Source organism: Centroberyx gerrardi, chromosome 3 (genome assembly GCF_048128805.1).
Source record: "Centroberyx gerrardi isolate f3 chromosome 3, fCenGer3.hap1.cur.20231027, whole genome shotgun sequence".
NCBI classification, from domain to species: domain Eukaryota; kingdom Metazoa; phylum Chordata; class Actinopteri; order Beryciformes; family Berycidae; genus Centroberyx; species Centroberyx gerrardi.
This window is the reverse complement of record NC_135999.1, coordinates 29848963-29863854: the sequence shown is the minus strand read 5'-3', so window position 1 is coordinate 29863854 and position 14892 is coordinate 29848963. Positions and strand designations below refer to the sequence as shown.

The following is a 14892-nucleotide window of genomic DNA, read 5'->3' as shown; positions in this document are numbered from 1 at the left end:
TGTCATGTCAGGTTTTTCAGACTGTTTTTCTGTAGCTGTGGTCCGGAGGAACCTTCATCATATCAGAGGATGATGACATGACTGGCCAATATCTGATATTTAATAACAGGCCAATATCAGATATATCAGTTTAACCCTACTGGAAACACTGAAGTAAAACAGTCAGTTATGATGGGTGAAAGAAGCAGATCTTGTTCCATCTAAACGACTCTTTCTGTGAACATATCCAAATGTCCAATAAACTCCAGACTGTATCTTTAAATGCACATGTATCAGGGGGAATCTCTTCAATAATATGGCCTTTCTGAGTCTGTAGGAAGGTCCAGAAGCCATGCTGGATCCGGTGGAGCTCACAGTCTTTAAGGCTTTCTGAGCGGTTCCTGTTCCTGTCTGACGCTGTGGACTGAGAGGAAGCGGTCCAGACGGGACAGGCAGCAGGCAGGAAACGTCCCGGCCGCAGGAAGAGAGACGGAGTCAGCCGGAGGACAGAGTCACAGTCTCTCCGTCAGAGTCACGCCGCAGGTGCCTCACAGTCTCAGGTGCGCTGGACGACGCGGTCGATGCTCTCCTGGATGTCGGCCATCTTCTTCAGCACCTGGTTGACCTTGGTTTCATCAAACTCCAGACACACAAACTCCGAGTCCTGGAGGAGAGAGGAAGAGGAACGGACCGTGAGGGGAAGGAAGACGTTACATCACATTAGAGACATTCAGTTAACACTTGTATTCTAGTGATGGGACGATGTATCGAAATTCAGTATATCTCAATACAAAAAAGTGACAATCCGTATGTTGTGTCAGGAACATGAATGGTGATATCAGCTCCATGTTATTCTGCTGTAGTAATCACTAATGAGACTCTTGACCATCACAGTTTCACAAGCTCTCCATCCAAATTATATTATTGTCACTTTGTAATGACATTTTTAAATTGTTGTTTACATTCTAGCAGCCAATGGCATCGCTAGAAAGATTTGTGTCTCAGAAATAAACAGAATTCTGCACAGTCAGACTTTGTTGTCACTGAACTTTTATTTATTACATCGTATCCTGGTTGTATCAAATCGTGAACCACATATCACGTATCAAATTGTATCGTGAGATAAGCAGAACGTCCCATCCCTACAATATTATTATTAATAATAATTATATGACTTCTTTTAATCTTATCCTCTGACATTTGAAAGAGTAATTCTCTCTCTCTTATTTGATGTCCTGTCTGCCTGTTGCCTCTGAACAAATAACCCAGCAGCCTTGGCTTCCTCTCTGGGTTTTAAATACTATGTGCGACTCGGAGTGTTTTGGTTTAGCAAATCTGCACTGTTTGATTGACAATGGATCTCTGGGAAGTGCAGCGCAAAAACACCACAGCAGTGAGCGCTTAGCAGCAGAGATGGAGACAAAACAAACAAAAAAAAACAACAACAACAAAAAAACAGGCACTGACAGATTACCACAAAGGAAACTAGGGACGACATGTAAACAGCATGTGGCCAGCGGGGCGGGGCGGGGTCAGGCGTTGGTCAGGCGACGGAGAAATACAAAGAACGTTATTATTTCATTTAACATTCAAAGTGATAAGACCTCAGAGCCAAAAAACATGTTGTGGTCCAAATACTTGTGGAGGTCACTGTGGCTCCAGTCTGCCTGCAGCGTCGCCATCCAAGTTTGACATTTAAAAAAAAAAGGTTTCCTTGAAATGTTCCTCTGTTTTCATCACTCTATTGCCGCTCCCTCTGGGACTTTCAGAAAGACACACTCCCACATCACCAGACTGAAGGAGACCTTTCTGACGAGTGTCCCAGCAGAGAGGGGAGGAGAGAGAAGGACTGAGGCCCCTAGGCATCCATTCTGTGAAAAAAACTTCATTACCCAGTTATTTTTTTCTTCCTGATTTTATACCTGATTTTATCCATTTACCAATACAGAGGATCTGATATAAATATTTCCTGTGCTCTTTAGGGTGAGTGAAGGGAACCTTTCATCATCAACAGGTTTAGGCCTGTTTTCTTTCGCTGACAATGCTAAGTATTAGGACCAGGGACAGGGAATCTGATCTTACCGGCAAACTAGACTTTTAGATCGGCCAACTAGACTTTAAGACCGGCCAAGTATACTTTAAGACCGGCCAACTAGACTTTAAGACCGGCCAAGTAGACTTTAAGACCGGCCAAGTAGACTTTAAGACCGGCCAACTAGACTTTAAGACCGGCCAAGTAGACTTTTAGACCGGCCAACTAGACTTTAAGACCGGCCAACTAGACTTTTAGACCGGCCAACTAGACTTTTAGATCGGCCAACTAGACTTTAAGACCGGCCAAGTAGACTTTAAGACCGGCCAACTAGACTTTAAGACCGGCCAACTAGACTTTTAGATCGGCCAACTAGACTTTAAGACCGGCCAACTAGACTTTTATATCGGCCAAGTAGACTTTAAGACCGGCCAAGTAGACTTTAAGACCGGCCAAGTAGACTTTAAGACCGGCCAAGACCGGCCAAGTAGACTTTAAGACCGGCCAAGACCAGCCAAGTAGACTTTAAGACCGACCAACTAAACTTTAAGACCGGCCAACTAGACTTTAAGACCGGCCAACTAGACTTTTAAACCAACCAACTAGATTTTTAGACCACTTGTAAGTGCCAGAGACGGCAGACTAACACCACAACCACAGCAAACACTTGGCTAATGACTGGTGGTAATTTCCAGCCTTGTCAATCATTCTCTTCAGGTTAAGTCTTTGTTTTGGAACAGAGCAGCGTCCACAGAGCCATGTGACGCTGACAGGCACTGTGTTCATTACATGCTACTTAAAAATGTATGAAGTCTAATTCAGACATGACACGAGACTGTCCCATCTGTCCCCGTCTTTGTTCCCTCCGATTGTTCCCAAGAATGGACGTCTCTCCGCGATGATCCCTCTCCTGGTTACCATGGATACAGCGATCATCTCTTTCCACTGTCTATTGTTTGGTTGGAGGAGTATCTCTTGGCACGGAGAAGGGGCACATCTCATTTTTACATTTCACGTTTTTGTCATTTAGCCAGCGCTCTTGTCTGGAGTGACTCACAATAAGTGCGAAAGTAGGATAAGCTTCAGTTCCTTGATCACAAACTATACAACCAATTTGAAAGAGTGCAAGGGTTAGAGCCTCAGTGTAACAGATATTCCTGTGTGCCTATACTGGTCATGAAAACAGAAGTTCTGGGTAAAGAAATTAGAGTTCAGCCTGCTTGGAGCCGGGCTTTACAGTTAAACAGTAGTGAATTATCTAGAAATGTCATTTAGCTGCAGAGACTAACACAGTATTTTTACTATCTACTTTCAACCCATCAGATATAACTTTGAGGATATCAAATATGACTATATTACTGTGCATTACTCAGTGGTGGAACAACTACTCAAATCCTTTACTTAAAGTAAAAGTAGCAATACCATAATGGAAAAATACTCCAGTAAAATTAAAAGTTCTGCATTCAAAATTTTACTTAAGTAAAAGTATAGAAGTATTAGCAGTAAAATGTACAGAAGTATGAAAAGTAAAAATCGTCATTCTGTCGGAGAGTTAAATTATTGAAGCATGAACCTGTCAGAAGTATTTTAATGTTGTCGGTCTAACTGCTCCATATACTGTTGGGGAGTTTAAACTCTAACAATGCAACATATTTTATGAGCTTATCGTATGTTTTGCGTGTAAAATCTTATTCTGCAAAGTAACTAGTAACTCCAGCCGGCAGATAAATGTAGTGGAGGAAAAAGAACAAGATTTCCCTCTGAGATGTAGAGGAGGAAAAGTAGAAAGTGCCAGAACCTCAAAACAGTACTTGAGTAAATTCTTTCCACCTCTGGCTTTACCACAGACATGGTAATTCATTGTTAAAACAAACTTACTATTTCCATGTTATTTATCCATGGAGGTGTTTTTTCTGAGCATGCATACTATTTTTCAGCAACACCCTGCTTCACATTCACACACTTACTCACACTCTCTCCTGGGAGCTGCCCAGTACAACCAGCGTCTCCTGCTGCCGGACACTCAGCAGCTCCACTGGGATTTAACCGCCTTGCTCAAGGACGCCTTGATGTTAATTGTTGAGGGAGTGGAGGGAGGGGTGGGGGGGGTGGGGGGGTTCACTTCCTCTGCCTGCTTCTGTAGGCTATTATTAGTTTTGAATAGAATTGACTAATAATAGTCCGTATACCCTATAGTAGTAATACAGCACACTAAGGGCGGCTGCTCTCGTCTGCTGACCTGGTTCTCTGTGCCAGGGGACCTGCAGACTGGTTCAGATGTGGAAGAACCCCCCCACCCTCCACCTCCACCCCACCCCACCCCCCCACCCTGCCATTGGTAGAGAACAGGGACAAGACAGACTCCTGAGGGACGAGCTGACATGAATGTCAGCAGGACCAGACACACCAATGACAACTCCTCACCAGGACAGGAAAGTTACTTTTCAGTCAATAAAACTCCACAGTTCAACCAACCACCAGCCAACTAGATCATTAGTAGGGATGGGACGATCTGCTTATCTCACCATACGATTCGATAAGTGATATGTGGTTCAGGATTCAATACAACCACGATACGATGTGATAAATAAAAGTTCAATGACAACAAAGTCTGACTGTGCAGAATTCTGTTTATTTCTGAGACACAAATCTTTCCAGCGATGGCATTGGCTTGCTAGAATGTAAACAACAATTTTAAAATGTCATTACAAAGTGACAATAATATAATTTGGATGGAGAGCTTGTGAAACTGTGATGGTCAAGCGTCTCATTAGTGATTACTACAGCAGAATAACATGGAGCTGATATCACCATTCATTTTTCTGCCCCACGATACGGATTGTCACATTTTTATATTGTGATATATTGACTTTAGATATAACGTCCCATCACAAATTTTTAGAATAGACTTGGACCCTCAAATGGTCGGGGGTCACTTGGTGGTGGGTTACATACAGCTACTCTGATTACTTTGAGGAAAAGGGTTTTGACCTGATCTACTTTTCAAGTCCAAGCAGCTGAAAAGAACTGCAATCAGTCTCAAAAACAACAAGAACAGACAGCAAACCAACGCTGCTGCATCATTCTTCCCATCACTACGGTGCATAACCAACACCTGCCAACCCCCTTTCTTTCTTCCTGAACAGTCGTAGGTTTTATTGTACAGTGGGAATTTGTCAAAGCTGATTCTCCGCTGCAGAACGCGGCCTTCCTGATCCTCTCCCCTGTGTTTTTCTGTCTCTGGCTTCTCAGTGTAATTTCAGAGGAAATCTAATAGACTACGCTCAACAAGACACGCAGCAGCTTCACTTCCACAGATGATTTGACTGGAACGACAGCATCAGATAGATCACTGTACCGAGCAAATGCTTAATGTGTTCAACTGGATGTGAGCAGATACTGGATATATTAGGGTTAGAACAAGATATTCGGCGATTTGCATTATCCAAAGTGAAGATAAACCTTTCAGTAATCCAAAGTTGGTACTGGCTTTTATAGCTCTACTCTAACTTCACTCACTTTCTGTAAACAAAACAAATTACACTCAAAGTCTCATGGGAAGTGAAATCTCCTGCCATTCAAAGTGCTTCCTTTGTTGTCACATTTTATGTCTATTTTACCAATCCCCTAAACAAGCCTGGCAGGTTTAAACGCATGTCAATAAAGTGAACTAACCTTCAGCCTTTGAGCTGCTATGAGTTCTCATTTTCTCACTAAGGCTAGTTGCCAGTGATTACTTAGCATACTGTATGCTAAAGCATTAGCATGCAGACCAGACAGAGTTATCTACCAGAGACACAGAGATGATTTTGGTGCTAATCCTCTTGCCACATATTGGCTGAGGAGACCAACGGGCCAGACTCCCAAAAAGTCGGTGTTCAGATCAAGTTCAGACAATCTCCCAGCAATCAGTAATCGTTGAGTGATTTGTATTGATCAACAACCCTATCTATGTGCTATGGGGCAGAATTTCCCCTTTAACAGCATCGCTTAATGGCTGACAGACAGAAAACTATCAACAGGTAGCATGTGCTGCCCAGGAGCTGTTGAATCTAGCATGCAGATTCAACAGCTCCCAACCCTTTTCATCATTAATTAACAAACAGACATGCAAACCATCTCATGTTAGCTGGGCCTCTTCCACTGACTTCATGCATCACCCATTAAGAGCCCAAGGACAGAGAAGATAACAAAAAACTAATTAAGGCATTCATTCTCGTTACAGTCGAGTCCAAAGTTACACCTGTTGAACCTATATGTTTAATTAAACCTGTATGTTTAGCAGTTTTATGGCTGCTGACAGACGACTCAAGTTCAGCTTTAGAAGCAGATTCTTAAAGAAAAGTGTAACCACAAGACAGGCATAAGTCAAGTGATATTCTAAATTGCATTAAAACGACAGACCAGACTGCTTTCATTCTTTGTAAGCAATACTAATTTGCAAGTTACTGAACTGCTGAAAGTTATAATCCTACTTTGAAACAGAAAAAAATTTGCATTGCAAATTAAAGCTGGAGTCTGTGAGCTGGAGGTGACGTCGACTTCAGCTCCCCTTCCTCTTCAAGTTTATTTCAGTAAGTTGGAGTGAGATCTTCCCTCCGTTCTGTGGCAAGTCTCTAAGGAGCTGCTGATTGGAGGAGAACCAGAGGAAGTGGTGTTATGTGGAAACTAGGCCACGCTCCTCTCTTCATTAGATTATCATACACTCTAAAAACGAACCCGGGAGCTACGTTAAAACAGAAAGGGCACGGCAGAGGAAGAAGAAGAGGAGGGAGAAAGGGGGAGAGGAAAAGGAGGAGGAGGAAAGGGAAGAGGAATAGGGTGAGGAGGAGGAGGGTGGAAGAGGAAGAGGAGGAGAGGGTGAAGGGGGAGGAAGGACAGGAGGATGTTGAGGAGGAGGGAGGGGAGGAAGAGGAAAAGGAGGAGGAAGAGGAGGAGGATGGGCTGAAGAGGCATGAGGAAGAGGAGGAGTTTCTTGGGCCAGGTGGAAATGCAAACCCTACAGTGTGTGTTCATTAGTGAGAGCCACAGGTAGATCAAGCCGATATCAGCTTTAAAAAGCAATATCATTATCGGTCTGATATTATTTTTACTGCCGATATTTTGTTGATTTTGGTCGTTTGTGTGAACTTTTTTTTTTTGGAGTGTGTCACTTTTCACTTGTCACAAATTAGCAACAGAATAAAACTAACATGGTCTTTTGTTTGAAAACCACATTATCTTAAGATTAACATGTCTGAAAAGCTGTTCTGCACCTGCATTTGTACTAAGATTGTTACAAAAATGCATATCGGTATTGGCTGATATGGGCGGGAAAATATTGGATATTGGTATCGGCCTCAAAAAAACACTGGTGCATCCCTAGTAAAAACATGAATGAAATGTTATCACTATGGGTAGAAACATCATACAAACACAGAAACATCCCTGCCAAGCCTCCCGCTACACAGCGGCAGAAGACGAGCTCTTCTGCAGTGAAGGAAAGGTGAATCCAGGCTGTGCAGTGACACCTGCCGTGTTAGGGTCTGATGTCACCTCCCCACCTGCTTTGCATAATGTGTGCAAAACATGAGATCCGATCACAGTGCGGACAATGAGAACGCATTAAACACCAGGTGTAAATGCGATTGATCAGATTCAGATACAGATATCGCATTTTATTCCAGGTGTAAATTGAATGAGGTCTAAAAGATGATACTGCCTGAAGATGGAGAAAGACCTCTGCTGTGAGGGAAGCTGACCCCAGACCTGCACCTGAGCTTGATCCCCATGGCGGGGTCTGTTGGCGGGCTGCATGCTTTCTCAGTCCCCTCCACACACACACACACACATACACACACTTTCCCTCAGACACTCAGTGGATAATCCACTGGGGACATCTGGGCCCCTGGCTTCCACAGAGATTTTACAAACCAAATAAGGAAAATGTAATTTCCCCTGATTTTTCCCAGCAAAATGAATTTCAACATTTGACTTCATTATGAACATGGAAATAGAACAACAAAGTAGTGGTAAATAATTCTTAAACTAATCACGCTCTACCGCACACCGGCTGAAATTAAAAACAATCTACACGATCCAGGTCTAAAACTTACTACAATCTCTGTGTGCAGTGGCAGGCTTGTACCAGATATTGTTTACTAGTCATAATAGCATTTACAGATAAATGAATATATTATATAGACTACGGTACTGTATACTACTACTACTACTACTACTGGGTTATGGAGTCAACAAATGGTTCGACAGTAACCTAAAAATAAGAGTGGAAGGCTTGCAGCTGGATGGTTGAATCTCTAAACCAGCTGGGAAAAACTAGGTGGGAAACAGAAGAGAGCAACAGTTTCCCTTCCCTCAGCAACTATGTTGACGTGCCGTTGAGCAAGGCACTGAACCCCCCAGCTGCTCCAGTGGATTGACCCAGAAGTGCGTAACTGTATGAATGTGAAGTAAAGTGTTGCTAAAAATAAAAAACAAGAGCACACACGGTCAGCAAACATTCCCTGAATACCAGTTTAAAAAAAAAACACGAAATGCAAATAACCCACTGCCTCTGCTGGAGATGATAAATAAACTGCGGGACAAAAATATATCCTACATTTCATAATCTAAGGCTGCACAGATCAAGTTATTGTTTACCGTCCTTTTTGCCTGGAATCATTCCTGCCAGTCTTACTGAGAAGAGAAGCCTCCAGTATTATCAGCTGAAACCAAACTAAATGGGCGGAGCCAGCAGCACAAGACACCACATGATGGTTAGTTTTGTTTGTGGCTTGTGAGTTTCTCTCCTCTACTGGTCACTTTGGCAGCTAACCAACCATCATCTGGAGGTTGAATTCTATTCTAAAAAGCTACTTAAAACAGTGAACCTAGCTGGCAGGTTTTGGGATGTAAAAAAAATGTTAGTTTCCTGCCGTGGACGACAGCAGTACCAGACAGCAGCAGTAGACAGTGTCACACCCAAAACACAATGCATGGCACACCAAGACTAAACGTATCACCCGGCCTAGATAATGGCTTATCTGTGGACGGTTTCTTTGATAACAAAACAATGGTCACATTGTGGATGTGGGTAGTGTGAATTTAAAAAGCGGCATGACTTGATGTGCTCAAAAAAGGTTTTTAAACACATTTTTTTAAAAGGTGCAGTGAACACAATTTAGCGTAAAACATGAGTCATACCACAAAATTAAAGAAAGGTTATGGTGTTTTTAATGGATAGTAGGTAACTTTAGCCCTAGGTTGACAAGACAGAAGCACTGCTACAGCCTGGATCTTCTAGGTTTTAACTAGGGCTGAATGATTTTGAAAAAATATCTAATTGCGATTATTTTGACTGATATTGCAATTGCGATATGGTTTGCGATATTAGAGGGAATGATAATTTTTACATCATTATTCTCATTTTCATTGAAAAACGTATTAAAGTGATTATGGTGTGATTTTTGCGGGGATCTATACCAAACAAAGATGTTTTCTTAAGTCTGTAGAATATGATGTGTAGGCCAGGACATCTCTGCAGCACGACAATATTTAAATTAAAATGGTATTTTGACACACATTTCGCCTTTAACAAATATTGCGCCTCCTGTGATTTGAAAATTGCAGTAGGCCATATTGCGATTTCGATAAAATTTCGATTAATTGTTCGATTAGTTGTTGTTAACTTCAGGCAGTGTCCGAAATACAGTTTTTGACTCACCTGCCAAGAGTCATTTTTACTGGCCAAAATAATACATATTTTTCATTCAAGTATGGAATTTTTCATGGAAATATGTCAAAGTGTGCACAAGTTTGGTTGCTACTTCTTTGTGTAAAGCCACTGCAACAGACAGCCAATCAGTAGCCTGTTTTATGAAGAGCTGTTGTTTTGCTTTGATTTGATTGGCTCACGGTAGAGAGCATATGGTGGCCAGCAGGGACAAAGTTTGAGAACAGGCAAAGACCAAAGGCTGTATATAACAGAGGAATTAAAATGTCTCAACATGTTACCAGTCAGTGACCGCCAAAACACATTTACCGGTATTTAGCGGGTGGTAATTTCACACCCTGACTTCAGGTGATAATATTTTTTCCCCCAAAATGGATTTGTATTTTGGAGTAGAAGTCTCCACATCAACATGACCCAGAGCCTCTCTCCTCTGAGGCTCTGAAACTGTTTTCAGCTCAGGACCCAGATTGAGTAAATTTAGTCTCCTCAGGGGATCCAGGCTCATTAAAACACACCAGTAATCCGGTCACATCCAGAACCAGGCCTGCCGCCGCACCGATCCAACCCCAAAACCACCTCATCTCCTGGGTGGTCATGACTGTGCTGCCGTCAGTGTTCAGTATAATATGTTATGAGTCGCCTTGTTACTCTCCACCTCCCTCCATTCCTCCCCAAAAACAATAAATGGATTCCAGACTTTCTACTACAAAAAAATAAAATAATAAATCACGTGGTGCAATTTCAGCATTGGATGTTTCTTGGGTTGAAAACTTAGTATGTCAAAGTTAGGACGTCATATTTTTTTATGAAAAGCAAGACGGGTGGTATTTTTACTTGATAAATGACTAAAGTGATTAATCGATTATCAAAATTCTAATCGATTAATTTTATGTCAATTGACTAATTGATTCATCAACAGCACAATAACCTACAGGACGTTTCATTTCATTTTTTAAGATTGTTTTTCGGGCATTTTGGCTTTTTTTTATTAGATAGTTGACAGAGAAGAGATAGGATGACATGTGATGAAGGTCTTCGGTTGGGTATCGTTAAGATTTTACCGATTCTGGTGTCATTTTCGATTCTCATTATCGATCTGATCTTTATCGATTCCCTTATCGATTCCTTCAGCATAAACTTTCAGGGTTAAGAGACGAAATGCAGCAACCCAAACCTTAACCAAAGTTGTTTTAGAATCAGAATCAGATTTATTGCCAGGTACATTTACACATACGAGGAATTTGATCTGGTGAGGTTGGAGCGAAAGAAATAAAAATAGTAAATAAAATAATAAATTAGAGAACAAGTTTAAACTTAACCGTAGCCAACTTTTAGCTAAAAATGTCGTGTCCAATCCGTGTTTTTGTTACAGAATCCAATTCATGGTGGAGGAACGTAATTTAACATGTAAATCTGCGTTTCAGAGTTCGTGCTCATTTCATGAATTTTTATGAGATGATGTTGGTCCCAGCCTCGGAGGGACCAGTGAAGGGTTAGGGGTTAGTGTTAGGGTCTCACCTGTCCCGCACGGCCCAGCTCCAGCTCCAGCAGGGCGACCGGGCCGCTGTGGGCCGCCCCCCCCCGGCCGGCGGCGGTCTGCAGGTCCACCCTCCAGGAGACGCCCCTGAGGCCGGGCTCCCAGCGGCTCTGACCCAGCAGGCTCTCCCTCACTCGGACACGCTGGCTCTTCCAGAAGCGGGACAGGGCGGCGGCCTGCTCGGCGCTCACCCCCCCGCCGCCCTGCTTCTTGGTCTGGGCTGTGAGGAAGGCCTCCAGCTGGCCGTGGTCCATGTCCGCTGTGGCGATGGACTGGGAGGAGGAGGAGGAGGAGGAGAGGAAGAGAGGAGGAGAGGAGGAGAGGAGAGGAGGGGGGGAGGAGGAGGAGAGGAGGAAGAGGGGAGGAGGGTTAGCTGCAGCAGTGTTATTCTGCACACCAGGGTTTGACCGATATTGATACCCGTATTGGCTTTTAATTAAAGTAAATAAGTGTTGTCCTCCTCTGATAGGATGGATATGATGCAGATCGATTGATAAAATGTTTATTGTAGAACTGATCAACACTAAACTGGTTGTGTATGGGAAGCCCTTAAACAGAACTGATAACAAGACATTTTGATCAGATTCCACCCAAGTATGTGTAAAAATGTTGTTATTATTATTATCCTATTATTATTGCATAGAATAAATAAAATGTGTAATTTTTGCCATGAAAATTGTCACATTTGAAGATATTGAATATCAGCATAGAATGGGCTATCAGCAGCTTTAATGCAAAAAAAATTCCAAGATCAGTTTTCAAAAATCCATATTTGTCAAGCCTAACACTCGAGACCAAACATTATTATTCTTCTGATTTGATTTCTTGATGTGAGTCTCTGTTATATACTTGAGTATATACTCCACACTGTGTTTACATTGTGAATATAAAGTAACTGGATGGCATTTTCTAACAGTTTCAAAAGAGCTGCAGATTATCCTGATCTTGGTCTCAGAAAAAAAACTCGACTGGTTCTGCTCTTGGTCTCAGTCTCGACTAGACCTGGTTTTGGCCTTCTCTCTCTCTCTCTCTCTCTCTCTCAGCTGAAAGACGCACAGCAGCGGCTTCTCTCTCAGACCCCAAAATGGGCTTTTTCGTTATTGTTTTCTTTATTCATTCTTTTTTATTTTCTGTTTTACAAAGAAGAAAAGGAAAATCAAGTCCTTTATAAATGTTGATTCTGCCGTTTCTGACCGGGAAAATGAAAAATACCTTCTATTTCCGTTTTTCAGTTGTGGATTTTTAAATTAAAATCAAATCACCATTCGTTTTTCATTTTTTAATTTCTGTTTGTGAAAAGAAAATAGAATGACCAAAAATACATGGATAGTGCTTGTGCCGTTAATGTTCTGGCATCGTTCACACATACAGTCGATACGGAACATTACTAGTAACGTTACAACTTCGTGAGCTGGGAAATTGGCAGAACTGATGTACTGGCATTTCCACACTGACTGGATCAACCAACCCACCTATACCAATTCCATTAGTATTGGTTTCAGAGGAGAGTTTTGGCATCTTAATGCTGTTTCCTAGGCCTTACAACCCAGCTAAAAGTTGTATTCCAGCCTCTTTGAAACAGATAAAACAGAGCACTCTTGAAACTGCACCAATAGTTCATAACAGTAAAGAAGCATATACAGTGTTTATAATGAGCCAGCATTGAACTGACACATCTAGCGACCTTTGACCTCCTTATGTTTGGTTGCTTGTAATGTTGGTGATCTAGGAAGTGGAGCTTATTCTACTGTTGACCTCACTGTAAGTCACTCCGGATAAAAGCATCAGCATAAATACTTAAAATGTGATAAGTAGAAGCAGAGTGGTGACAGGTGTGTTAGTGCTGCCCCCTGCTGACGACAGGCGAGGCTGACAAGAGTAGACAACACATGAATACATGAATGTTGTCCTTGAACAAAACACTGAACTACGAGCTCCAGGGCTGCTGCTCTGACCTTTGACCTCTCTGTGGAGGGGGGCAAGAGAGAAGAGAATTTCTCCTTTGGGCATAAATACTGTCATATTATTATTATGGGTAAGGAACGTTTGTTTTAGTAATTGTCACCACATTACAGCCACTTACTTCAACAGCACTACAGGTTTTATATTAACTGTACTCAGATAAGACATTGCAAAAGAAAAAAAGCTCGTTGTTTCTTAATATTTAGGGCAATATTACAATAATGTATGATAGATTTCTGAAGTCTTCCGAGTGTTTTATTACCTTTAGGAGCCCCTTCATTTTCTCATGCAAGGCCTGGAACTCCTCCTGCGGCAGGTCGGGGTACAGTTCATTTTTCAGCAGCTCCTCTGTAATTTCCGCGTTATTGTAATATACTTTTTGAGCTATACCGTTTAGCAGACCGCTCAGAGATTTCGTTGCTTCGACATCCGCCATGTTTCCCTGTTCTGGTCACGTGATCCGGGTCACGTGAAGCTGCGTCAGGCCAGCTGGACGGCGTCTCGAGCGGGGCGTTGTTGGAGTTGGAGTTTTACAGAGCGGAAACAATTTTCCCGCCGCTAGTTTTTCCGTTGTTTCTTGCAGATTACTCTTAATTTGACCGAAGATTCAGTTAATAGCAGAGTTTGAGAAGGTAAGGATGCATTTTATTTTATTTTTTTTAACGTTAGTAGTAAAACATAGCCAAACAATAATAAATTATTCAGTGCTAACATTATTTAAATCGAGCCACCAGAGGGAGTGATTTTATGTTAGCATGCATTGGTAGGAATGTCAAATGTTTATCCAACTGTAAAATTGTCAGCTTAATAATATATCATTTAACAAGGAAATTGATGAAATGAAAGTAGATAAAGCGGATGAATGATAAACTTACTCACAGTTCAACATTGCTACTGTTTTACTTTATAAGATAACTTATACGTTTTGCTAGTCTTTTGCCTGTAGTTAGGTTGATACTGTTAGCAGAAAGAAAATAGGGATGATTTTAAGCGATCCAACAGCAGTTAAACAATGAATTACACTGATTTCATGATGACAAAAACTTTTTAGAGGTTGATCTACTGTTATTTATTGATTCGTGTTGATGATATGTGTCTTGTAAATCATGGTAAATCTCGACCTAATTTATTTTTCTATAGAGAATACATGAAAAGAATAGAGGTTGTTCATCAGGAAAGTAAACCCAACCCTCCTCATGCCTTTAGCTGACTAGCCCTTTTTTTAAGACTAGGATTTTAAAATGAAAGTAAGAGATGTGGTGGCCAAAACAGGTCAACAGCCACAAACTCCTGAAGAGGTATAGTCACTAGGGATGGGATGATATGCTTATCTCACGATACGATTCAATACACGATATAAGCTTCATGATTCAATACAACCAAGATACAATGTCATAAATAAAAGTTCAGTGACAACAAAGTCTGACTGTGAAGAATTCTGTTTATTTCTGAGACACAAATCTTTCTAGAGATGGCATTGGCTTGTTAGAATGTAAACAACAATTTAAAAATGTCATTACAAAGTGTAATGCAATAATATAATTTAGATGGAGAGCTTGTGAAATTGTGATGATCAAGCGTCTCATTTGTGATTACTACAGCAGAATAAAATGGAGCGAATATTCAATAAATTCATTTGACACGTATTGTCAGATTTTTGTATTGCGATAT

At 41.5% G+C, this 14892-nt stretch overlaps 1 protein-coding gene across 1 annotated transcript; it reads right to left on the bottom strand.

Moving 5' to 3' along the window:
* Nucleotides 1–212: 212 nt before the first annotated feature.
* On the bottom strand, nt 213–13658 carry commd1 (copper metabolism (Murr1) domain containing 1). Its single transcript, XM_071917066.2, has 3 exons — nt 13484–13658; nt 11241–11531; nt 213–643 (listed from the first exon to the last, which is right to left on the bottom strand). Exons 1-3 carry the CDS (start codon nt 13655–13657, stop codon nt 536–538), a joined length of 573 nt encoding a protein of 190 aa, XP_071773167.1. The 5' UTR covers nt 13658; the 3' UTR covers nt 213–535.
* Nucleotides 13659–14892: the final 1234 nt, after the last annotated feature.